Here is a 25,911-nt window from a genome sequence, read left to right on the forward strand (position 1 = left end):
CTTTTTTTTTTCAATCCCAACCAGGGATTGAACCCGGGCCCCGGGCAGTGAAAGCACAGAGTCCTAACCACTGGACTGCCAGGGAATTTCCAGTAGAGGGTTAATTTTAATATAACAGACTGCCTCCAAAGAAGATGATTTTTTTAAAAACTCATTTTAAAAAACTGAGGTGAAATTGACGTAACATAAAATTAACCACTTTTAAATGAACGATTCAGTGGCATTTAGTATATCACAGTGCTCTGCAACCGCCATCTCTATCCAGTTCCAAAATATTCCCAAAGGGAAACTCTATATTTATTAATCAGTTGCTCCCCATTTCTCCTCCCTGCAGCCCTGGCAACAACCAGGTGGAGTTCTATCCCTATGGATTTACCCACTCGGGATATGTCATGTAAATGGAATCATACAACATGTGACCTTTTGTGTCTGGCCTTCTTCACCTACCGTAAGTTTTTGAGGTTCATCCAAATTGCAGCATGTATTTTTAATCAATTTAATATAGGTGGGATTGCCTCCACTGTTGGACAGAATTCTCTGAGCCTTGATTTCTAGAATGTTCCCTCCTAAGAGCAGAAGGATTTTGTGATAATGCCTGGAGGACTTAACATATTTTACCACAGTAAAATAAAGGAAGGAAAAACATAAAGATCAGCCTATCTTATTTTGAAGTAATCTGATAAAAGAATTCCTGGCATTTCCAGAGGAAGGAAATTCTGAGCTCGTGGAACAACCACAGGGATGGATTTAGGTCTAGGGGCTGCTGGGCAGTGGATGCTATGACGTGCCACGCAGATCCTCCCTCAGGAGGAAAGGAGTTCCTGGGCCGGCTACTACCAGCAGACAGCCCTCATCCGTCAGCCCCCTGCTGGACAGCCTCAGCTGAAGAGAGCTGCCCTCGCCAAGGTCATGTTCCCTTCCCAGGTGGCCCTCATCCAGAGGTTGATTATCATGGGAGTAGAAAGGCTCAGCCCTCTCTTACCAACCCAAACAGCTCAGCCATGAAGTTCCCCTAGGGCTGGCTGAAGCCCAGCCCTGCTCCCTTTTCTTCCCTTCCCTTCCACAGGTGTTGATTCCATGAGTGCTTCCCCCTAGGCCTCCTGTAAGCCACGAGTGCTTCCTAGTAGGCTTCCTGCAAGCCGTAAGTGCTCCCCTGTAGACCTCCTATACCTGTGAGTACTCCCCACTAGGCCTCCTATAACCTGTGAGTACTCCCCACTAGGCCTCCTGTAAGCCACAAATAATTCCTGCTAACCTTCTGTAAGCTCACTCCATCTCAGAATCTGCTTCTCTGGAAACCCAATGCATGATTCCAGATTTCTTTTTTTTTCTTTTTTTTGAGGTACGCGGGCCTCTCACCATTGTGGCCTCTCCCATTGCGGAGCACAGGCTTTGGACGCGCAGGCTCAGCGGCCATGACTCACGGGCCCAGCTGCTCCGCGGCATGTGGGATCTTCCCGGACCGGGGCACGAACCCGCGTCCCCAGCATCAGCAGGTGGACTCTCAACCACCGCGCCACCAGGGAAGCCCTGATTCCAGATTTCTTGCATGGTTACATGAGGTGTTGCAATGGAGGAATGAAGGCCTGTACCTCCTCTAAACTGAGAATCTTTGCTTTTCTCCTACTGGAGACTTACTATTGTACCAGAGGTCTTCTATCCAAGTTAAATTTTTTCTTTCCTCTCAAGATCTTTAAAGCAACCTCTCTTCTGGGTATCGGGGGTGGGGAGCAATTAAGGATTTTGCCTCTATTTTCAAGTCTTACTTTTGCCCTGGAAATCATTCTCCCATCTGGCCAAGATGTGCATGTTCAAGGGTTCTTTCATCTTGTCAAGGACATCAGTGATGCCAGGAATCATGAAGGGAATATACTCAAATTTTGGGTTAAATTGTTATACCAGCTCTTCATGTTTATAATACATTTTCTAGAGGCAGGAAACCATCAATGTTTAATATGAACCGGGCAAGGATGGGTCTGCCTTGGCCTGAGGAGTCCTGTTGATCAAAGTAGCCTGTGGACAAAATATAGGACACCTCATCTTCTTATGGGGTGTACAGGAAAGATGTAAGAGATAAGGAGGGTGGCTCCATGTAAAATCCCTACCCAAAGTGACAGAGGCCTTTCTAGATTGGAAACAGCTCAGGCAGAGCTAATGCAGGGTTTAGCAAGGGAAGGGAGAGTGGAGTTCACAGACTTAAGTAGCAAACTTTACAGTCAGATGAAAGGACCCTCTTGGCATGTACTTAAAAGAGCCAGAACTTTGGCCAAGTAGGGCATTAAGCATCTATCGCTTTGTTGAGAGTTTGACTCTTTCCCAGTCTAAGCACTGGTATGTGGTGCTATTGCATGATGGAGGGGTGGAGGACCACCTTCCTTCAGGTACAGCTCACTGCCAGTGCTCTTCTGGTACCGGCCTCCCTCCTTCCTGATGCATCTTCTCTGTTGCTGCTCCTCCCCATTCCCTGTTCCTCACACTCATACTTGGCCTCCATCATTATGGAGAACAATGTAGTTCTCTTTTTTCCCCTCTTCTACCCCATTTATCAGAGGGAATCCTTACACAGTCCAGGTGGCCTATCAACACCTTTCACCAAACTAAGTTCTTTCCCCGGGAAATTGCACGCCCACCTTCGAATTTATGTCATCCAGCTGTTTCCAAGATAGATTTATTTAAGTCGATAAAAAGCAAAATAAAATAATAAAGTGTAAAACCAAAAACGCTTCCTTTTTTTTTTTTTTTTTTTGCGGTACGCGGGCCTCTCACTGTTGTGGCCTCTTCCGTTGTGGAGCACAGGCTCCGGACGCGCAGGCTCAGTGGCCATGGTTCACGGGCCCAGCCGCTCCGCGGCATGTGGGATCCTCCCGGACCGGGGTATGAACCCGCGTCCCCTGCATCGGCAGGCGGACTCTCAACCACTGCGCCACCAGGGAAGCCCAAAAGGCTTCCATTTTAATCATTATTTAAATTACTCCTTTTAGATAAGTCAGGAAATATATGTAATAGCCTCTGCTCTTTTCCATGGTTTTCAAGCTAATAAGTCAAGTAGCAATGCTTAATAAGATCAAATGAAAGAGTTAGACAGTAATTGTGCAGTTTGGCCCATGGTAGTCAAGAGAAGGGAGGGCTTACTGCTCAGTTTAGCAGCGCCCTGACAGGTTTAGAGTTTAGCCTCGAGCCTGTTTAAACCTCCAATTTGAGTACTGCAGTGGCCCTTTAAGATCACAACTTTCCCTGTGTTGAGTGAAAGAAAGCTTTCTAACCTATGTCAAATCCTTAGTCCCATCTCCGAAGAAACTGCAGTTCATTTACAACGGGAGCCCATGAGATGGCAGCATGGAGAATTACAGGAGGGTTTATAGGGGAAGATTTACCTGGTCCTTTTACATTTGTAGAACTCGCATGGAAAATTTCCAGGGTTTTGACCTGTTTCTGCATCCCTGTGAGTGTTATGGAGAAAGAAGTAATATAAATGAGTGGGAAACTAAAAACCCATTGGCATAATTCTTGTTGTCTATTAACATTCATATTGGTAGGATCTGGGTGTAAGTTGGGACAAACCTTTAGGGGCCTTTCATAGCAATATGAATGGTGGTAATGTTTTCTCCATTATTATAGTTTTTGATGCATGTCTTTTATTTTAAAACTTTGTGTCACCTTGTGTACAGCAGATGCTTAATAAATGTTTATGAAGGTGAGTTTAATTGAATTAGGAATAAATGTGGCATGATTAATGGGTCCAGGTTTATGTTTGATTTAGTTAGGTGGAATGTAGATAGACTTTGGAGAATGCAGAATTCTTGGGATTGTAGGGGGAGGTGATTTTCCAGAGGTGGGAAAAGGTCCGATTCCATATCACATCTGAAGATGTGAGAATTGAGGCTGTTCTGGGCATCTGAAAAGTGTTTGTTGTAGCAGGATAGTTAGCTATGACAGTAGAGTTAGATAAACGTATAGTTAGATGTGGGAATATTGTCAGAGGGAGCAGTATAGTCAGGCATGGCAGGATAGTTAGCCATGGGGGTATAGTTAGTAAAGGTATGACAGGATAGTTAGTTATGGGAGTATAGCTAACTCCCATAGGAGTTAGGCATGGCAGTATTGTTAAACATGGGAAAGTCAGGAGTGAGTTAAGGAAGGGCACGTTGCAGGAATCAAAATGATGGGTGCATTGCAGCACAGATGGACATTTCAGTTTCATAATTTTCCAGTTTTTACTCTTGGTAGCGCTCTGAAGATGACTACTGCTCATTTTTCATCTTTGATTCCAGAAGAGGTTGAGCACAGTGCTGTGTTTATAAAGTTGACACCCAATAAGTATTTGCTAAGTTGAATAATTTTAGGTGGTCACAATTGGCTGTGTAACGTGATGGGTTAGGAGCTGACTAAAGTACATATGTTTTATTAACAACAATGATTATAGCTAGCATTTACAGGGTGCTTGCTTCCCATTTTTCATGAAACTGTATGAAGTGCTTTATGTGATTATCTCACCTAATCCTGACTGCAGCCACGGTGGGGGCAGTGTGATAGGAGAGCCCCTGCTCTCAACAGCCTTGCCACCGGTTCTCAAACATGGTATGTGTATTGGTTAGCTGGGGCTGCCATAACAAATACCATACTGGTGGCTTAAACAACAGAAATATATTTTCTCATAGTTCTGGAAGCTAGAAGCCCGAGATCAAGGTGTCAGCAGGGTTGATTTTATTCTGAGGTTGGCTCATAGATGGCTGTCTTCTCCTTTTGTCTTCATATGGTCTTCAGTCTGTGTCTGTGTCCTAATCTCCTATTCTTATAAGGAGACCAATCATGTTGGATAAATGCCCTCATTTAACCTTAATTACCTCTTTATAGGCCCTATCTTCAAGTACAGCCACATTCTGAGGTACTAGAGGTTAGGACTTCAACAAAGGAATTTTGGAGCAAGCATAATTCAGTCTATAACAGTGTGCTTCAGAATTCCCAAGCCTTGGGAGCAGGGCCAGGACTAGGGTGAGGAAAGTGAGGGGCTAGGGTGGAACTCTTAAGGACCTGCTTGCTCTCAGGGTTGCACAGGTGCAGGGTCTGATCCCAGAGTGAGCACCCCCTTGACTGCTGCACCCCAAGCACCTCATTACCTGCACCTTGGTCCCAGCCCTGCTTGGCAGCCTGATCAAATGGCAGATTCTGGGGCCCCAACCCCAGAGCTTACAAGTCAGATGACCTCAACTAGGGTCTAGGAGTCTGGAGTTTCAGTAAGCACCCCTAGGGATTCTAATGCAGGAGTTTAAGATCACCCTTTGAGAAACTCTGCCTGTGCCACAGCCTCATGTGAGAGCTCCTCTACAGCCAGTAAAGTAATTTCTGTTTTTCTCTTTGGTTTTGGGAGTAGAACTGCTGAACTCATCACTTACCCATCTGCATTTTCAGGGACTGCAGTGGGATACTGAAGTCCCTCTGGCAGACAGCTCCTGTGCTCTGAGTTTCTGTGCATTGGACCTGATGGAACCGTGGATTGGCTCGTCCTTGTGCGGCCCTTTCTGTCCATTCTATGTGGCACACACAACCATGCTTGCACCAGTGCATCAGCAGCTGCCACTGCTGAGTGTAGTTGGCATATGTTGTTTTTCCTTGCCAGCATCCATTCCCTTTTTTTGTTGCTCCATCTGATTTTCCTTAGGAAACTCTCCCACTCTTAGTACAATTGGCTTACTTTTTCTGTCTCCCCCGTTCCTCTTCACTTGAGCACTGCAGGAGTGTACATGAGACTCAGTAGGTGTATTTCTCCCTTTGAAAATTCAGGCCAATTAAAGTTGGGCCCAGGCCTGCTGATCAACTGGGAAGGAGCTGTTCTCTTTCTGCTGAGATTATCAGCAGAAAAGATGGTGAAATCCAGGGCTACCAGGGACCTGTGAGTGTCACCAACTCAGACCCAGAGAAGAAAAGAGTGTCTTAGTCTGTTTGGGCTACTGTAACGGACATTCTATAGACTGGGTGGCTTTTAAACAACAGAAATTTATTTCTCACAGTTCTAGAGGCTGGGAAGGCCAAGATCAAGGCACCAGTAGATTCAGTGTCTGGTGAGGGCCTGCTTCCTGGTTCATACACAGCTATCTTCTCACTGTGTCCTCACTTGGCAGAAGGGGTGAGGGAGCTCTCTGGGGCCTCTTTTATAAGGGCACTAATCATATTCATGCGGGCTCCATCCTCATGACCTAATCATCTCCCAAAGGCCTCACCTTCAAATTCCATCACATTGGGGATTAGGTTTCAACATATGAATCTGGGAGAGACACAAACATTCCATCTCTAGCAGAGACCAACCCTTATTGAGTGCCTGAATCCATTTAAGTTTAAAGCTAGCATCACTTCCTGAATTTTCCAGATACTTGAGCCAGTAAATTTCCTTTTATACTTAAACTAGTCTGAGTGATGTTGTCATTCACAATTAGTTGCTGATTAATACCCAGAGGATTATCACAGAGGTCACAAAGATCTAGACAAAAAAGTATTATACAGAGTTGACACACAGCAGGGTTAGATTCCCTTCATGTTGGGACTATAGGAATCCAGTTTTCAGGAACTTCCCTGGTGGTCCAGTGGTAAAGAATCTGCCTTACAATGTAGGGGATGTGGGTTCCATCCCTGGTCAGGGAACTGGGATCCCACATGCTGCGAGGGGTAACTAAGCCCGCACGCCACAACTACTGAGCTCGCGCGCCTCAACTAGAGAGCCCGCGTGCTGCAAACCACAGAGCCCACGCACCCTGGAGCCTGCGTGCCACAACTACAGAGTCATGTGCTCTGAAGCCTGCGTGCCACAACTAGAGAGAAGCCCACGCGCCACAGCAAAAGATCCTGAAAGATCTTGCATGCTTCAACGAAGATCCCACGTGCCGCAACTAAGACCTGATGCAGACAAAAATAAATAAAGTAAATAAATAAATAATAAATAAATCTTAAAAAAAAAAAAGAATCCAGTTTTCTTGAAGAACCTCTCCATATGCTTTATACCTGTTCTAGCTTACTTTATATGTTTTTATTCTCTCCAAGGGCATCCTTTTAAAAGGTTAGACATTCCTGAGTATGAAGTTATTTAGTAAATTTTGAGGACGCAAGATGTTTGTTGCTTAAAACTAAAGAAGGAACAGGAACTGATCATTCAGGTTTTCTCAGAGTATACATTTGGGAGGAGGGAAGGAAGTGAAATTGACCAGCAAACTATACCAAATAAAAATAGTTTGAAAATTTAGAAAGTATTTTGCATTATGGGAAACCACAGAGTGATAAAACTGAAGGATTTGCAGATGGCAGACAATATCTGTTTCTCTTAGGAAGAAGCCAAGTAGAGAAATAGAAATAAAAATCTCACCTGATTAAATCAAACTGGATTGTTGTGCTTGGCTTGAGAGAGAACTCTTCTTTCATAATTCTCTCTCCCTCTCTCTCTCTCTGTCTCTCTCTTTCTCTCTCCCTCCCTCCCTCTCTCTCTCTTTCTCTTTCCCTCTCCCTCTCCCTCCCTCCCTCTCTCCCTCTCTCTCTTCCCCCCTCCCCCCCCCCCCCCCCCCCCCCCCCCGTCACAAGTACCCTTTTTTTGCCTTGTAAGTTCCCGCAGTGGGACTGTATGGGTTTAGTTCTGAAAGCAACAGAATCTGATTCTCGTTTACTCAAGCAAAAAAAGAAAAAAAAATGTATTGATCAACAAGTTATGGAGTAACCCACAGAATGACGGGAAAACTAGATAGCTAGACAAACTAGATTTTGGAAAATACAGGAACAGGAAAGCTCCAGGTATAAAAATGCCCATTGCTGTTGGACCTCCTCTTCAAGATGCTGTCCCCAGAATACCTCATAACTCAAGCCGTTTTCCATCTTTGGGTCCTTGCCCTTAAGTTGCAAATTTCAGGAAAAGTATCTGGGCTGGCGCATCTTGGTCACCTGCCCATCCCTTGTTGGGGGTCAGGGGCTGAGGGATGGGAGGAGTGTCTTCATTGTCTGCCCAACTCGTGGAATTGGAGGGGGCTGTTCCTCAAAGGAAAACAAAGAGCTGTTACCAAAAGGAGGGCTGAGGCATACTACAGAGGCAGAAATAAGAGACCAACGGGGACTTTTGGTGTGCTTTTACATTGGTGACATCCAGTCCTGTCTCTGGACCTTTCTGGAGTCCCCTAAGAGGCATGTGGGCTGTCCATCTTGGGCCCCTTGGGGAGAGTGATAATGCTGGCCTTGGCTTGAGGTGCTGGCTTGTTTCAGAAGATGTCCTTTTTCTCCCAGGAAGACAATGGTTTTTAACTCTCTACTGGATTTGGGCAGCTCATTAATAGACTCTTCAGAAATTGGCATAATGCAAACTCTGCATTCACTAGCTCTTTCTGTTTTCATACACATATTTATTCAACACATTTATTAAGTGTCTACCATGTGCCTGCACTGTTCTAAAAGTTGTGATACAGTGTATCTTTCTATTTATTAAGTCTCTGATAGGTCTGTACTATTTTAGATGCTGGAATATTGCAAAGAACCAAGTCCCCGTCTCCATGAATGGAACCTACATTCTGGTTCACCATTGTGTCCTAGTACTGGGCTCTGTAAATACATGTTGAATGAATAATCGAATGACACCGGCTTGTGCTGTGTTGCTGCAAGCATAGCTTTTCTGTGGAATGCACTAATGATGTGGTGTTGGAACTTAAGAATTTTGATTTTCTAGTTTTTCCCGTCTTGTGTATGCCTTTTCCTCCAACGCTCAGAAGTCATCAGTAGGTTCTCAAAGAAAGAGGACTTCAAACTGTACTACTTGTTTTCAAAGCAAACTCTAGAGTTTTCCCTGCCACGGAGAAATCTGAAACTATAGGCTGGCAGCTCTGCCTTGTAAACAAACAGCTAATGGGGTCTATGAGTCACCAGTTGCCTCAGGGGACTGCCCACTCCCCTGACATCGGGTGCCCAAGGGCTCTTGGTAAATGCCAGATGTTGCTGCCAGTGGTGGGTGGTGTTGGCGTCAACTCAGGCTGTAGGAACAATCTAGCATCACTCTAAAGAAAGGAAAGCTTGCTGCTCTCTTGCTAATGAAGTCTGAAACAGGAGATGGGGGTGCCAGAATATGGTCTCAGATATCTGCAAGCTAAAGCTGCGGGGTTTGGTAGCACTGTCGTTCCTTAAGTTTCCCAAAAACAGAAATCATGAAGGTATTTAACTTCTGGGAAGATGAATACTTTGAAAACACACATAATAATCCTTAGAAAACTAGTAAATAGAATACTCACATCAGTTAAAAAGAATGAGGTAGTATTATGTGTACTAATAAGGCTAGATCTCCAAGACATATTATTAAGTGGAAAAAGCCTGCAGGTAGATGAATGCGTACCTTGTATATTAAAACCAACCTCACTACCAAAAATGACAACATAGGGATTCTCCCGGCAGTCCAGTGGTTAAGACTCCGCGCTTCCACTGCAGGGGGCGCTGGTTCAATCCCTGGTCAGGGAAATAAGATCCTGCATGCCGTGTGGCGCAGCCAGAAAAAAAAATGACAACATACACAATGATGCTATGTATACATCACGGGGCACATATGTGTATGTGTGTCCAGAAGAAGGTTTGTAGCATACTGAAAAAGGTTTGTAGCATACGTTTGTAGCATACGGTTACCCTGAGGAGGCTAGAAAGGAGACAGGAGTGTGGATTGTGATCAGAGGGAACCGTAATTGTAATATTTCAGTTTTTTAGAGGAATGTTTCATTTATAAGTTTTAACACAACGTTAATTTTAAAAGAAAACATTCATAAGTTGTTAGAGCAGGCAAACACTACATGTGATCCTTAGTAAAGCAGAGCGTTAACCTCCTGAGCAAGTTTGTTATATAGACATGGTTCTATGGCTTTCCAGAAATATCCTGTCTGAAACCCACCACATGAAAGATGTCCACACATGGCAGAGGTACAAACGTGAAAAGAAATACTGTCATATGTAAGCCGAGTAGTACTGGAACTGGCATTTGCTCAACAGGCCTATACTATTTGGATTCAGTCAACTGTGTTGAATTCTGCTATTTCTATAGTACTTTATGGCTTTCAAATGATCTCATTCGAGTCTCACAACTTTCTAGTCGGTAGGGCTCGACTCATCATTTCCATTTCACAAATTAGAAAACTGAGGTTCAGAAAAATTAAGTGACTTGTCTAAGATCAAGGTTAGTAAAGGGGCAGAGTACCTGTATTTTCCAGGAGCTGAATGCCTTCTCTAATTTCTCCATTCTCAACAGATCCAACTCCAATAGTTAACAGAAGCCGTCAGACCCTAGCTTTCATCTTCTTGCTGGCAGCCCCCTTGGCCCACTTTCTACTTGAACCTAGGTAGGTGAACTCAAATCCAAAATCCAATTTCAGAGCATACTACATAGTACTCCATCCTGGCACAGTTGCAAGTGATAAATAACGCGGTGCTGGGCTTGATACCACAGCCCTGTGCTGCGTGGTGACAGCTGGTACTCTGTCATGTCCTCTCAACTTTTCATCATGGGTCCATATCCTGTCTCCCCAGCTAAGTCAGAGCCCTCGGGGACCTTCTCTTATCCTTCCTTAACTCTCAGTAGCCAGCCTCTCAATGAATATGTACTTGATAAGTTCCTTCAGCCTCATAATGTAGGCAGAACAGGATAAGCTTACGTGTTGTAACACACTTTTTTTTTTTTTTTGCGGTACACGGGTCTCTCACTGTTGCGGCCTCTCCCGTTGCGGAGCACAGGCTCCGGACGTGCAGGCTCAGCGGCCATGGCTCACGGGCCCAGCCACTCCGCGGCATGTGGGATCCTCCCGGACTGGGGCACGAACCCGCGTCCCCTGCATCGGCAGGCGGACTCTAAACCACTGCGCCACCAGGGAAGCCCTGTAACACACTTTTAAATGAACACACTGCCCGTGAGAATTGACACTTCTAAAAATAAACTCTTGCTCTTCCTCCTCAGCCCTCCAAGCCTGCCTATCCCACATCCTTTATCACAATCAATCAGTGACAGTTCGACTTTCACAGCGTGTAAGCCCCAAACCCTGGACTCCCTCCTCTCTTTCTTTTATACTTTACTTCCAATCTGTTATAAGTCTCGTTGGCTCTGTCTTCAAATTCCATTCAGAGTCCAGCCATTTCTGCCCATCTCTAACTGCTTCCTCCCTGGTCCAAATCATGGTCATCTGGGTCATTAGAATGGCCTCCATTTGCCTCTCCCTAAAACAGCCCTTGACACCCAGTTTCTTCTCAAGACAACAACCAATGGATCCTGTGGCCATCTAGGTCGACCACTTCTCTCCCTCTACTCGAAAACCTCCAAAGGTTTGCTCAGCCCACATGGAACAAAATCCAGAGTCCTTGCCATGTCCCCAAAGGCCCCACATCTGTCATCTCCTATTACTCTTCCTCCTGGCCTATTCCTCTCTAGGGCCCCTGGAATCCCTGCTCTTTCTCAGGCACCCTACTGTTTATTCTCTCTTCTCTGGGGGTTTGCACACGGCTTTCACTCTCCCTGAAATGCTCTTCCCCTTGAAATCAGGGCTAGCTTGCTCATCATGTTCTTTTTGTTTGTTTTTTTTTGTAGTACGCAGGCCTCTCACTGTTGTGGCCTCTCCCGTTGCGGAGCACAGGCTCCGGACGCGCAGGCTCAGCGGCCATGGCTCACGGGCCCAGCCGCTCCGCGGCATGTGGGATCTTCCCAGACCGGGGCACGAACCCGTGTCCCCTGCATCGGCAGGCAGACTCTCAACCACTGCGCTACCAGGGAAGCCCTGCTCATCATCTTCAAGTCTTTTCTTAAGTGTCACCATATAGGGAGGTTTTCCCTGATCACCCCATTTAAAACTGCAGCCACCACCCCTCTCCCCAGCACATACGCACACACACACACACACACACACACACACATACAACTTCCTGGCACTTCTTATCCCCTTCCCTGCCTTATTTTTCTCCATAGTACATACCACTTTCTAACGCACTCAATAATGTATTGTTTCGTTTGTGGAACTTCCCTACTAGGATGTTTGCTCCAAGAAAGTATGGATTTTTGTTCATTGCTGTATTCCCAGAGCCTAGAACATGCCTGGCACATAACAGATGTTCAGTAAATATTTGTTGAATAAATAAGATTGACAAAGATGAAAATTCCATAGTATTGGTGGGGATTTAGGGAAACATCCTTTCATATGTTGCTGGTCAGAGTGGAATTGGAATTACCTCTTTGGAGGGCAATTTGGCAAGATCCATCAAAATTTAAAAAGGCATCGTACCTATGACCCAGAAAGTCAGCTGCCAAATATTTATTCAAGGGATACACATGTCCAAACACATAGTGAAAGGATATTCAGTGCAGCATTATTTTAATATCAAAAGGCTGGAATGAACTTAAATGTCCATTCATAAGGATCTGGTTAAAATAACATAAGGGCATCAACTACATAAATGCAACTACATAAATGCGTAAATGCAAAGAACGATAGAGGAAGTTATACATGTTGTGGGTGGAACAGTCTCCATGGTAAACGGAGTGAAACAAGCCAGGGACAGAAATGTGTGGAGTATGCCACTGTTGGGGTAAAAAGGGAGAGGACTATGGGTGCCTATACTTACAAGTGCGCAGAAGGGTAAGTAAATATATACACACACACGCACACAGAAATAGCTCTGGAAAGTCGCAAAATACTGATAGAGGTTGCCTTTTTTGAGGGAATTATTCAAGGACTGGGAGACTTGAAAACGATTTTTTAAAGTTCGTTGTGAATATAGTACTTAAAAAAACTCACTTCTGTAATGCATCAACCCTATTCTTTCGCTAACTTTTACTCTTTGTGGGACTGACATGTTAAAAATTTGCCCTAACCTCCGCTTTGAAGGCAAGGGTGGGGCTGGGAAGGAGGACCTTTGAGGGAGTATAAATAGTTCCAGCCCAACCTCGTGCTCAGTGACTCGAGGGCTTGCCCCTCCTTCCCTCAGCCCCGTCCCCCACGGTGCCCTCGGATTTTGCCGTCTGGCGGCTGGAGTCCCTGCTTCCTCCTTAGAGGGCAGCAGCGAAGCGTCTCGGGAACGCATGCGCCCCAATTTGCGCCCGGGGAATTAAAGCGAGAGAAGAAAAGTCCCAACAAAACCCGCGCCCTAAACAAAACCCAAGTGGAGGAAAGCGCGCGGCCCTGCAGCCCCGGGGCCGTGAAGGCGCCTCCCGCCTTGCCCGCGTCCCCGGCCGCAGCGTGATGCGCACGGACCGGCCCGCGACGCCCCGGCCGCCACTGTCCCCGCACCTGGACGCCGGTCCGGTGGCCGCGCCGCAGCCGCGCTCGCTCGCCGCCGCCGCCGCGGCTTCCTCGGAGTCGTCCGGCGCCGGCGGGGCACCTCGCTCTCCATGGGGCTGAGGGCCTGGCTGAGGACCGTGTGCCGCTGCTGCTGCCCGTGCGGGTGCCTGGAGGAGCCCGCCGTGCCCGAGAAGGAGCCCCTGGTCAGGTGGGTGCGCGCCCCGGCCGCGATCTGGAGCTCCCTGGCCGTTGCCGGGCGCCGCGGAGTGCGGATACTTGTGTGCTCGTCAGAGCTGGGGACGTGCGCTTGCTTTAAGGTCACACTGAGGCGCAGACTAAGCCCCTGGGTTCCTTACAGGAGATCCTGTTCCTTGGGTTTGTTTCTCGGGTAAAATATTTGCCTGAAAGCACAGATCCTCGGAGGCACCTGAGACCCAAGTTGGAAGCCTGTGGAAAACGGCAAGAATTCGGGTGCAGTGACCCCGCAGAGAAGTAGGGGAGAGAAGTTTGCATAGGCGTCCGATTGAATACAACTGTGACTGCCTATTTCTGTTTCAGTGAAATGGGCAACTGTGAATTTCTGTTTCACCCAGGAAAAAAGTTGGATACGTTGTCATTCAATTTTATTACTGAAAGAAGACGATCGCAGTGACTGAGTGCAAGGAAATACTTTTCACATTAAAAAAAAGTACATATTTTTCTCAAGGGACAGCTTATTCACTGGGACGTTGATTCATTACAGATTAAGCTATGAAGTGTGAGAACATTTAATGCACATTAGCGATGTGCTAAGTGGCTTTGTGAAGGCACCATCCAACACAGCTTTGTTCAGGGCGGTGATTGTAAGCAATTATTTTATATCCTGACTCTGATGAAATTAAGGTTTCACTAGGGCATGACTTGGAGGTAGATATGACAGAAACAAAATATTTAAAATGAAATTAGGAAATAGTAGATGAGGCAGAACTCCAGAGTTGGGTAAGCAAACGTGGAAGCCAGTGTTTGTTATGAAGTATGTAGCTAATATGATAAAGCTTTCACAACTTTTTATTGGCTGTGTTGGGTCTTCAGGACTTTCTTTAGTTGCCACAAGGCTGCTCTTCGTTGCGGTGCACAGGCTTCTCATTGCGGTGGCCTCTCTTGTTGCAGAGCACGGGCTCCAGGCACACGGGCTCAGTAGTTGTGGCACACAGGCTTAGTTGCTCCTCGGCATGTGGGATCTTCCTGGACCAGGGCTTGAACCCGTGTCCCCTGCATTGGCAGGTGGATTCTTAATCACTGCGCCACCAGGGAAGTCCCTCACAACTTTTTTAAAAGCATGATTTACCTTTTCTTACTCTATCGAGTCCAAACATTTTACCTTGATTTTTGAGATCTTACATAACCCCTTCCCTCCTGTCCACTATTATTTTCTGGTACATTACACACTGTACACTCCTTGATTTAATCAGACAGGCATCCTTACTGCTCTAGGAACAATCCAACCTTCTTATTCCCTCCAAGCTTGCTTCAAGTAGTGACCTTTATTCTTTCTGCCCCTTCCTAAATGCTAGTTCTCAAGGTCTCCTCAAGCAGTCTTCTTTGATTTTTTTTACCCTTATTCATCTTCCTCTCCAATAACATAGGGTTTAGAACTTGCCATCTGCCCCTCACTGTTTAGTGAGCACACATGTATGTAAACATGTCCTGTTTGTATTCTATGTGTAAAGTCATACACACAATACCCAATGGTTTTGTTTGCTCTTGCAGTGGTGTTCCCACTTAGATTGTTGCGGGCAGGGAGAAACCCAGTAATCTACCATGAGTCTTAAAAGTAGTGGGTAACAATCTGGAATTTCATGCTTGGGTTTTACAGTCAACTTATCAATATTCATAGTAACGTGAAATACAGCTCTCAGCTTGGTCTCATTCTCAGAGCCTTGGGTCTTTCCAATATTCTTTCCAGAATTGCTATTTAAGATGATGCTTTTGGTTGTTTTATTTTTAAAAATATTTTTATTTTTATTTTTTTGCGGTATGCGGGCCTCTCACTGTTGTGGCCTCTCCCGTTGCGGAGCACAGGCTCAGGATGCGCAGGCTCAGCGGCCATGGCTCACGGGCCCAGCCGCTCCGCGGCATGCGGGATCTTCCCCGACCGGGGCACGAACCCGTGTCCTCTGCATCGGCAGGCGGAGTCTCAACCACTGCGCCACCAGGGAAACCCAGTTTTGGTTGTATTAAAACCTCAACCCTCCCCTGCCTTGGTCTGCACTGTAAGTCAGTGAATTTTGCAAGTGATTTAAGAAGACAGAGTCAGTTGGGGCAGAATAACATAGTGCTCATGGATCAGATTGCCTGGGGTTAATTTCCAACTGGGTGACCTGGCACAAGTTATGAAACTTTTTTTGTGCCTTAATTTCCTCATCTGTAAAATGGGCATGGTAATACCTCAAAGGGATGAAGTGAGAAACAAAATGAGCTAATCCATGTGAAGTGCTCAGTATACTGCCTGACACATAGTAAACAGCCAATGAATTTTAGTCATTATTAAGTATCATTGCTATTCTTCTGAGCATGTGCATATGGGTGGACTGGTCTTTTGCAGTTTAGTGTCATTCTGGCATCATTTCAGTATAATATTTGGGAAGAGCAGCCTATTAATGGGTGTGTGGAGCAGTGACGTGTGTGTGTGTGTGTGTGTGTGTGTGTGTGTGTGTACCGGCATGTTCTTTCCTGCCCAAGTCATTGGAAGGTCTAGTTTGAAATTTTTTTTAAGTGTGAAGTTCAGTGCTTTTTAATACATTCACAAAGCTGTGCAGTCGTAACCACTATCTAACTCAGAACGTTTTCATCAGTTCAAAGAGAAGCGCTATATCCATTGGCAGTCACTTGTTGCCCTCCCCCCCCGCCACTCACCCCCACCCCCCAACTCCCCACAGTCAACCACTAACCTACCTTCTGTTTTTAGAGATTTGACTATTCTGGACATTTTGTACAAATGGAATCATTCATTATGTGGCCTTTTGCATCTGACTTCTTTCACTTCGCGTAAGGTTTTCAAGTTTCATCCATGTTGTAGGGTGTATCCGCATTTCATTCTTTTTTTGTCATTGGGTAATATTCCATTGTATGGATATATTACATTGTATTTATCAATTGACGGACATTTGGGTGGTTTCCACTTTTTGGCTTTTATAAATAATGCTGCTACAAACAGTGGTGTACAAGTTTTTGTGTGGATGTATGTTTTCTGTTCTCTTGGGTATATACCTAGAAGTGGAATTGCTGGGTCATATAGTAAATTCTACATTTAACTTTTTTTTTTTAAATAAATTTATTTATTTATTTTTGGCTGTGTTGGGTCATTGTTTCTGTGCGAGGGCTTTCTCTAGTTGCGGCAAGTGGGGGCCACTCTTCATTGCGGTGCACGGGCCTCTCACTATTGCGGCCTCTCTTGTTGCGGAGCACAGGCTCCAGACACGCAGGCTCGGTAGTTGGGGCTCACGGGCCCAGTTGCTCTGCGGCATGTGGGATCTTCCCAGACCAGGGCTCGAACCCGTGTCCCCTGCATTGGCAGGCGGACTCTCAGCCACTGCACCACCAGGGAAGCCCCTACATTTAACTTTTTGAGGAGCTGCCAGGCTATTTTCCATAGTGGCTGGTTTGGAATCTTGATGTGGTGAAATGATATGGTCAGATGGTCTTAACTTTATTTTTTATTAAGAACTTCATTCTTCATGTCATTTTGTTTTTATTTATAAAAAAGGTTTTGTACAGATATCTACTCCCCCCAGTTAAATCCTTTATTCTATGGTAAAACAGTGGTTTTCAAGTTTTATTTCATACCCCAAGGTAATAGTGCCTGGAAGGGGTGTGGTCAGAGGGAAAACGTTTGTCATTTGTGTGCCTCATCACCTGTAGTCCTTTTCCAAAATGGACCAGGGACTCTTCGTTAGTTCAAGAAAACCAATTTTTAATCTCAGCTCATTTGCCAATCTGACATTGCCACTTGTGTTTTTGACCTTTTTCCTTTTGCTTTTTCTGGAACCTTGTATGTGAAAGAGAATGGCGGTCGCTTGTCTGGTTTGCATCTGTATATTTCGATGTCCCACTAGTTCTTTCTTTGCCCTTTCTCTGGAAGTATGCTGGGGCCTCCCTTGACTAAAAATTCATCCTGATATTGCCATTTTCTTTAGCTGCCGTCCTTTGCAGCAGGTGCAAATGTCTCTAAAGCATAGTCAGCTGTACCCCTACCTCCTTCTTCACCTCCCACTCATCCTGAGATTTCGCTCCTTCCCCTGCATGATTACATGAAAACTGTTCTTTTGAAAGTTTCAAGAGAAAGAAATCTGCTCTTGTTTTCTCGCTGTGCACGAGTACCCCTGTGCTGACCATCCTGGCCTTATTTCTCATTTCCTCTTTCCCTGGCCTCTGATTTCACATTCTCTAGTCTCTGTGCCCGTGATCTGTGTAATCATTCTGGTTTCCCTTCTGGTGCCTCTGTTAATGGCATAATTGTTAGCTATACATCTTTTTGTTTTCTCTACTGCTGAAGATTCTACTCGGGTTTTAAGGCACATTTCAGTTGCCCCCTGTATGATGAAGTCTTAGAAGGTCTCTCCAAGCAGTTATCGTGTCTCTTTTCTTTCTTTTTACCCCTCAAGTCACTTACTGCATTCTGCCTGGTACTATTACACTTATAAGGTGGGTGCTGCAACCCCTGCCAGACTGGAGGTTCTAATCTAGATTGGGGGGTCATGAATCTTTCCTTAGCATTCGCTATTGTGTTGCACGGTCCCCCACATGGAGTAAGAACTGAATAAATACTTTTGGGTTAATAGAAATTATAATAGCCGTTAATTTATTAATTTCTTCCTATGTGTAAATTTTAAGAAATGTATTTAAAACAAAATGTTATGAAGAATAACAGCATAAGCACCCACATACCTAGCACCACACACCTTAAGAAAACATTGGGCTTCCCTGGTGGCGCAGTGGTTAAGAATCCGCCTGCCAATGCAGGGGACATGGGTTCGAGCCCCGGTCTGGGAAGATCCCACATGCCGCGGAGCAGCTGGGCCCATGAGCCATGGCCGCTGAGCCTGCGTGTCCGGAACCTGTGCTCCGCAAGGGGAGAGGCCACAACAGTGAGAGGCCTGCACACCGCGATGAAGAGTGGCCCCTGCTCGCTGCAACTAGAGAAAGCCCTCGCACAGAAACGAAGACCCAACCCAGCTAAAAATAAATAAATAAATAAATATTTTTTAAAAAAACATTAACAGTAGAGTGGAAGCCCCCCATGTATCCCTTCATGACTGCACGCTCCCCCCACCCCGTCCCCCGCATAGGTGAGCTCTAAATTGAATCTGTGTTTGGCCTTCTTAACTTTATATAAATGGTGCGTACTGTATGTAGTTTTTTTTTTTTTTTACATACAAGCTGTCATTTAATTGTCGTTATGACCAAATGAGATAGGTGTTATTTGTCCCCATTTTATAGATAAGGAACTCAGGGCTTGGTATTCAGATAATTAATTCAGAGTCACAACTGATAAGTCAGAGAGCCAGAATTTGAATCCATGTCTCTGTGACTTTAGAGTCCATGCCTTGCATTGCAGAAAATTCAGAAAACTACCAGTGTCCAACATTAACTGATAATATCTATATATTAGACACTGGTGGATATCACTAGCCTTAGCTCCTGCCCATTGTGGCCCCTTTCTCCTGCCCTTCTTCCATGTCCTTCATTAGTATAATTCTTCTACCTAGTTGTAGGAGCAACCTGGCCCTGAGAGCCAAGCCCAGGGGGAGTTTGGAGACCTGAGTCCTCGTCCCACCTATTAACGGGCTGTGGGATTTTGGGGAGCTCTCTTAACTTCCTGAACTTTAATTTCTTCTTCTGTCCAATGAAGAGATCCAACTTTAAGATACAACCTTGAAGGGCCGTTCCAGGCTTGATGCAGACTCTCATCTTTCTGTGGACTTGTGTCAGCTGAAATTCTATTTGACATGGAATACAGGGGCAGTGAGGCTGTCTGTAGACGTAGGAAGCAGCCTGAAGGCCCAGGACGTGTGAATCGTAACTGTTTGTCAAACTCTTTAGCTGCCGAGGTTTGCTTCACCAGCAAATAGGTGAATAGTCATTTCTAATGCCAGGAAGCTTAGAACAAGTCTGGGCCTGGAGAAATGACCCATGGCCTGACATGGGCTTGATACCATGCTTTGGCCACAAAGAAAGCCAAAGGTTTCATTCAATCTCACCTTCACCCCAGTTTTAGGACTGAGTCCTATAACATTCATCTTGTCCATCATCTATGTAAGGTTTGAGGTTCTGAACGCCATTCTTCCCTGCACTGACTATATTCCTAAAGTAGAGTAAATAGTGATCAAAATGACAACAAAATATCATTATGCTCTGAGGACAGGCTAATAATGCATATGTATTGTTTTGGAATGTCTAGATTATTGTTTATTTGCTTGTAAAATAGTGAATGACCTTTTGGCTCAAGGTTTCATGTTACTAATTAAAAGAAACATTGGGGTATGTGTTATTAAGTTCTAGGGCTGCTGCAACAAATCACCACAAATTTGGTAGCTTAAAAACAACAGAAGTGTATTCTTTCAGTTCTGGAAGCAAGAAATCTGAAATCAAGGGATTGGCAGGGCCATGTTCCCTCCGAAGACTCTCGGGAGAATCCTTTCTTACTGATTCTAGCTTTGGGTGGCTCCTGGTGTCCTTGGCTTGTGGCAGCACAACTCCAGTCCTTACCTCCGTCGTCCTCCATGTTTCTGTCCTCCTCTTGGTCTCAAATCTCCTTTTCTTTTCTCTTGTAAGGATACCAGCCGTTGGATTTAGAGTCCACCCTAAACCCAGGATGATCTTGTATCAAGATGCTTAACTAACTATTGATACATCTGTAAAGCCTCTATTTCCAAATAAGGTCACATTCATAGGAACTGGGGATTAGGACTGAAAGATGTCTTTTGGGGGGACACTAGTCAACCACTTCAGGGTACTTTTGGGAAAATGTTTGAGCTCAAAGCATTGGTTTTTATTTCACTTTTATAGCAGAGCTTTCTTCCATCAGTGATGAAATCATTCTCTTGCCTTGTAAAAATCCACACCTAAGAATGAGTTGTGCCCCTTGAATTTATGTGATTCTGGAGGCGCAGCTGCAGTCACCTTTAAGCAGAGAGATGCCCAAATCCTCTGTCCACTAGAAAGTCTATCACCAGATGCCATCCAATATGGACATCAGAGGCCTGGAGAAGTCTAAAATGGAAAGAAGTGCAGTGTCAATGTCACTCGCTAAAGCATCTTCCACGAGGCTTACTTGGAACTTTTCAGGGAAGTATAATTCTTGCTCTCTGACTTATTGGCTATTAATAATTGATAAGCATCACGTGTCCAGTTGTTCAAAAGCAGAAGAAGAAAGGGAAAGAATGAGCAAACCATGGTTGAGTTTTTATTCGTGGCTCTCTCTTCAGCTGCCTAAGTGAACCTAGCAATCTTCCAAATCCGTTTTGATCCGTGCTCTTCTCAATGCCCACCTGCAGCTTCCATTCCTAATAACGGAATTTATGCACACATTTGTGGGCAGTGAACGGAGAACAGATGTCAGTGTTTTATTTTTCTACAGTGCCTGGAATTCCCATTAGGGGAAAAGAAAATAAAACCTCAGTTTGCTTTTGATGGTTGTTTTATGCCCATAAAGAGGGGCTGTTCAGAGGAGGAACTGATCGGGGCCTGTGAGTGTCGGCAACAGAATTGAATTTTCTTGATGATAAAGAAATGGTTCAGTCGACACTTCCCTGGCGGTCCACTGGTTATGACTCCGCGCTTCCACTGCAGGGGGAGCGGGTTCCATCCCTAGACCCCTGGTCTGGAAACTAAGATCCCACATGCCGTGCCGTGCAGCCAAAAAAAAAAAAAGAAATGGTTCCGCGTGAGTCATACTGCGCCAGCATGTCGAAGAGGGCGAGAGATTGAAGTTGTGATGTGCGCCTTCCCATCAAGCTCTGCTGATCCTTTTATTTTTTTAACATCTTTATTGGAGTATAATTGCTTTACATTGTTGTGTTAGTTGCTGCTGTATAACAAAGTGAATCAGCTATTCGTATACATATATCTCCATATCCCCTCCCTCTTGCGTCTCCCTCCCACCCTCCCTATCCCACCCCTCTAGGTGGTCACAAAACACCAAGCAGATCTCCTTGTGCTATGCGGCTGCTTCCCATTATCTATTTTACATTTAGTAGTGTATATAAGTCCATGCCACTCTCTCACCTCGTCCCAGCTTACCCTTCCCCCTCCCTGTGCCCTCAAGTCCATTCTCTATGTCTGCATCTTTATTCCTGTCCTGCCCCTAGGTTCTTCAGAACCTTTTTTTTTTTTTAGATTCTATATATATGTGTTAGCATACGGTATTTGTTTTTCTCTTTCTGACTTACTTCACTCTGTATGACAGACTCTAGGTCCATCCACCTCACTACAAATAACTCAATTTCGTTTCTTTTTATGGCTGAGTAATATTCCATTGTATATATGTGCCACATCACCTTTATCCATTCATCTGTCAGTGGACACTTAGGTTGCTTCCATGTCCTGGCTATTGTAAATAGTGCTGCAATGAATATTGTGGTACATGACTCTTTTTGAATTATGGTTTTCTCAGGGTATATGCCCAGTAGCGGGATTGCTGGGTTGTATGGTAGTTCTATTTTTAGTTTTTTAAGGAACCTCCATACTGTTCTCCACAGTGGCTGTATCAATTTACATTCCCACCAACAGTGCAGGAGGGTTCCCTTTTTTCCACACCATGTGTGTGTGTTTATCTCTGGGATTTCTATCCTGTTCCATTCATCTATATTTCTGTTTTTGTGCCAGTACCATACTGTCTTGATTACTGTAGCTTTGTATTATAGTCTGAAGTCAGGGAGCCTGATTCCTCAGGCTCTGTTTTTCTTTCTCAAGATTGCTTTGGCTATTTGGGGTCTTTTGTGTTTCCATACAAATTGTGAAATTTTTTGTTCTAGTTCTGTGAAAAATGCCATTAGTACTTTGATAGGGATTGCATTGAATCTGTATATTGCTTTGTGTAGTGTAGTCATTTTCACAATGTTAATTCTTCCTATCCAAGAACATGGTATTTCTTTCCATCTGTTTCTGTATCATCTTTAATTTCTTTCATCAGTGTCTCATAGTTGTCTGCATACAGGTCTTTTGTCTCCTTAGGTAGGTTTATTCCTAGGTATTTTATACTTTTTGTTACAAAAATGGTAAATGGGAGTGTTTGCTTAATTTCTCTTTCAGATTTTTCATCATTAGTGTATAGGAATGCAAGAGATTTCTGTGCATTAATTTTGTATCCTACTACTTTACCAGATTCATTGATTAACTCTAGTAGTTTTCTGGTAGCATCTTTAGGATTCTTTATGTATAGTATCATGTCATCTGCAAACAATGACAGTTTTACTTTTCCGACTTGGATTCCTTTTATTTCTTTTTCGTCTCTGATTGCTGTGGCTAAAACTACCAAAACTATGTTGAATATTAGTGGTGAGAGTGGGCAACCTTTTCTTGTTCCTGATCTTAGTGGAAATGGTTTCAGTTTTTCACCATTGAGAATGATGTTGGCTGTGGGTTTGTCATATATGGCCTTTATTATGTTGAGGTAAGCTCCCTCTATGCCTACTTTCTGGAGAGTTTTTTATCATAAATCGGTGTTGAATTTTGTCAAAAGCTTTTTCTGCATCTGTTGAGATGATCATATGGTTTTTCTCCTTCAATTTGTTAATATGGTGTATCACATTGATTGCTTTGCATATACTGAAGAATCCTTGCATTCCTGGGATAAACCCCACCTGATCATGGTATATGATCCTTTTAATGGGCTGTTGGATTCTGTTTGCTAGTATTTTGTTGAGGATTTTTGCATCTTCGTTCATCAGTGATATTGGTCTGTAGTTTTCTTTTTTGTGACATCTTTGTCTGGTTTTGGTATCAGGGTGATGGTGGCCTCGTAGAATGAGTTTGGGAGTGTTCCTCCCTCTGCTATATTTTGGAAGAGTTTGAGAAGGATAGGTGTTAGCTCTTCTCTAAATGTTTGATAGAATTCGCCTGTGAAGCCATTGGTCCTGGGCTTTTGTTTGTTGGAAGATTTTTAATCACAGTTTCAATTGCAGTGCTTGTGGTTGGTCTGTTTATATTTTCTATTTCTTCCTAGTTCAGTCTTGGAAGGTTGTGCTTTTCTAAGAATTTGTCCATTTCTTCCAGGTTGTCCATTTTATTGGCATATAGTTGCTTGTAGTAATCTCTCATGATCCCTTGTATTTCTGCAGTGTCAGTTGTTACTTCTCCTTTTTCATTTCTAATTCTATTGATTTGAGTCTTCTCCCTTTTTTTCTTGATGAGTCTGGCTAATGGTTTATCAATTTTGTTTATCTTCTCTAAGAACCAGCTTTTAGTTTTATTGATCTTTGCTATCATTTCCTTCATTTTTTTTCATTTATTTCTGATCTGATCTTTATGATTTCTTTCCTTCTGCTTACTTTGGGGTTTTTTTGTTCTTCTTTCTCTCAGTGCCTTAGGTGTAAGGTTAGGTTGTTTATTTGAGATGTTTCTTGTTTCTTGAGGTAGGATTGTATTGCTGTAAACTTCCCTCTTAGACCTGCTTTTGCTGCATCCCATAGGTTTTGGACCATCATGTTTTCATTGCCATTTGTTTCTAGGTATTTTTTGATTTCCTCTTTGATTTCTTCAGTGATCTCCTGGTTATTTAGTAGTGTATTGTTTAGCCTCCATGTGTTTGTATTTTTTACAGTTTGTTTCCTGTAATTAATATCTAGTCTCATAGCATTGTGGTCAGAAAAGATACTTGATCTGATTTCAATTTTCTTAAATTTCCTTATTTATTTTCATTTTGGTTGATCTGTCCATTGGTGAAAGTGGGGTTTTAAAGTCCCCTAATATTATTGCGTTACTATTGATTTCCCCTTTTATGGCTATTAGCATTTGCCTTATGTATTGAGGTGCTCCTATGTTGGGTACATAAATATTTACAATTGTTATATCTTCCTCTTGGATTGATCCCTTGATCATTATGTAGTGTCCTTCTTTGTCTCTTGTAATAGTCTTTATTTTAAAGTCTATTTGTCTGATATGAGATTTGCTACTTCAGCTTTCTTTTGATTTCCATTTCCATAGAATATCTTTTTCCATTCCCTCACTTTCAGTCTTTATGTGTCCCTAGGTCTGAAGTGGGTCTCTTGTAGACAGCATATATACAGGTCTTCTTTTTGTATCCATTCAGCCAGTCTGTCTCTTTTGGTTGGAGCATTTAATCCATTTACATTTAAGGTAATTATCAATATGTATGTTTCTATTACCATTTTCTTAATTGTTTTGGGGTTTTTTTGGTAGGTTTTTTCCTTTTCTTGTGTTTCCTGCCTAGAGAAGTTCCTTTAGCATTTGTTTTAAAGCTGGTTTGGTTATGATGAATTCTCTTAGCTTTTGCTTGTCTGTAAAGGTTTTAATTTCTATGTCAAATCTGAATGAGATCCTTGCTGGGTAGAGTAATATTGGTTGTAGGTTTTTCCCTTTCATCACTTTAAATAGGTCCTGCCACTCCCTTTTGACTTGCAGAGTTTCTGCTGAAAGATCAGCTTTTAACCTTATCGGGATTCCCTTGTATGTTATTTGTCACTTTTCCTTTGCTGCTTTTAATATTTTTTCTTTGTATTTAATTTTTGATAATTTGATTAACGTGTGTCTTGGTATGTTTCTTCTTGGATTTATCCTGTATGGGACTCTCTGCTCTTCCTGGACTTGATTGACTATTTCCTTTCCTATATTAGGGAAGTTTACAACTATAATCTCTTCAAATATTTTGTCAGAGCCTTTCTATTTCTCTTCTTCTTCTGGGACCCCTATAATTTGAATGTTGGTGCGTTTAATGTTGTCCCAGAGGTCTCTGAGACTGTCCTCAATTCTTTTCATTTCTTTTTCTTTATTCTGCTCTGCAGTAGTTATTTCCACTACTTTATCTTCCAGGTCACTTATCCGTTCTTCTGCCTCAGTTATTCTGCATTGATTCCTTCTAGAGAATTTTTAATTTCATTTATTATGTTGCTCATCATTGTTTGTTTGCTCTTTAGTTTTTCTAGGTCCTTGTTAAATATTTCTTGTATTTTCTCCATTCTGTTTCCAAGATTTGGGATATCTTTACTATCATTACTCTGAATTCTTTTTCAAGTAGACTGCCTATTTCCTCTTCATTTGTTTGGTCTGGTGGGTTTTTACCTTGCTCCTTCATCTGATGTGTATTTCTCTGTCTTCTCATTTTGCTCAACTTACTGTGTTTGGGGTCTCCTTTTAACAGGCTGCAGGTTCGTAGTTCCCGTTGTTTTTGGTGTCTATCCTCAGTGGGTAAGGTTGGTTTAGTGGGTTGTGTAGGCTTCCTGGTGGAGGGGACTGGTGCCTGTGTTCTGGTGGATGAGGCTGGATCTTCTCTTTGTGGTGGGCAGGACCGTGTCTGGTGGTGTGTTTTGGGGTGTCTGTAAACTTGGTATGATTTTCGGCAGCCTCTCTACTAATGGGTGAGGTTGTGTTCCTGTCTTGCTAGTTGTTTGGCTTGGGGTGTCCAGCACTGGACCTTGCTGGTCGTTGAGTGGAGCTGGGT

At 43.8% G+C, this 25,911-nt stretch overlaps 1 protein-coding gene across 12 annotated transcripts in view; it reads left to right on the top strand.

Annotated features, from left to right (window-relative positions):
- Positions 1-25,911, top strand: part of MREG (melanoregulin) — a 122,139-nt gene that overhangs the window by 41,106 nt on the left and 55,122 nt on the right. For 10 of the 12 annotated variants that reach the window (XR_004350761.1, XM_032637802.1, XM_032637798.1 and 7 more), the window contains 2 exons: positions 335-448; positions 10,244-10,334. Coding sequence is in view for 11 of the 12 variants with exons in the window: in XM_032637802.1 (XP_032493693.1) it covers positions 335-448; positions 10,244-10,334 (205 nt within the window). In the remaining variant the exon portion in view is untranslated. Of the gene's footprint in view, positions 1-334; positions 449-10,243; positions 10,335-12,956; positions 13,462-25,911 lie in introns of those variants that run through there. The other 2 variants (XM_032637804.1, XM_032637805.1) reach the window with 2 other exon arrangements.

This window comes from Phocoena sinus, chromosome 7 (assembly GCF_008692025.1).
Source record: "Phocoena sinus isolate mPhoSin1 chromosome 7, mPhoSin1.pri, whole genome shotgun sequence".
Taxonomy (NCBI): domain Eukaryota; kingdom Metazoa; phylum Chordata; class Mammalia; order Artiodactyla; family Phocoenidae; genus Phocoena; species Phocoena sinus.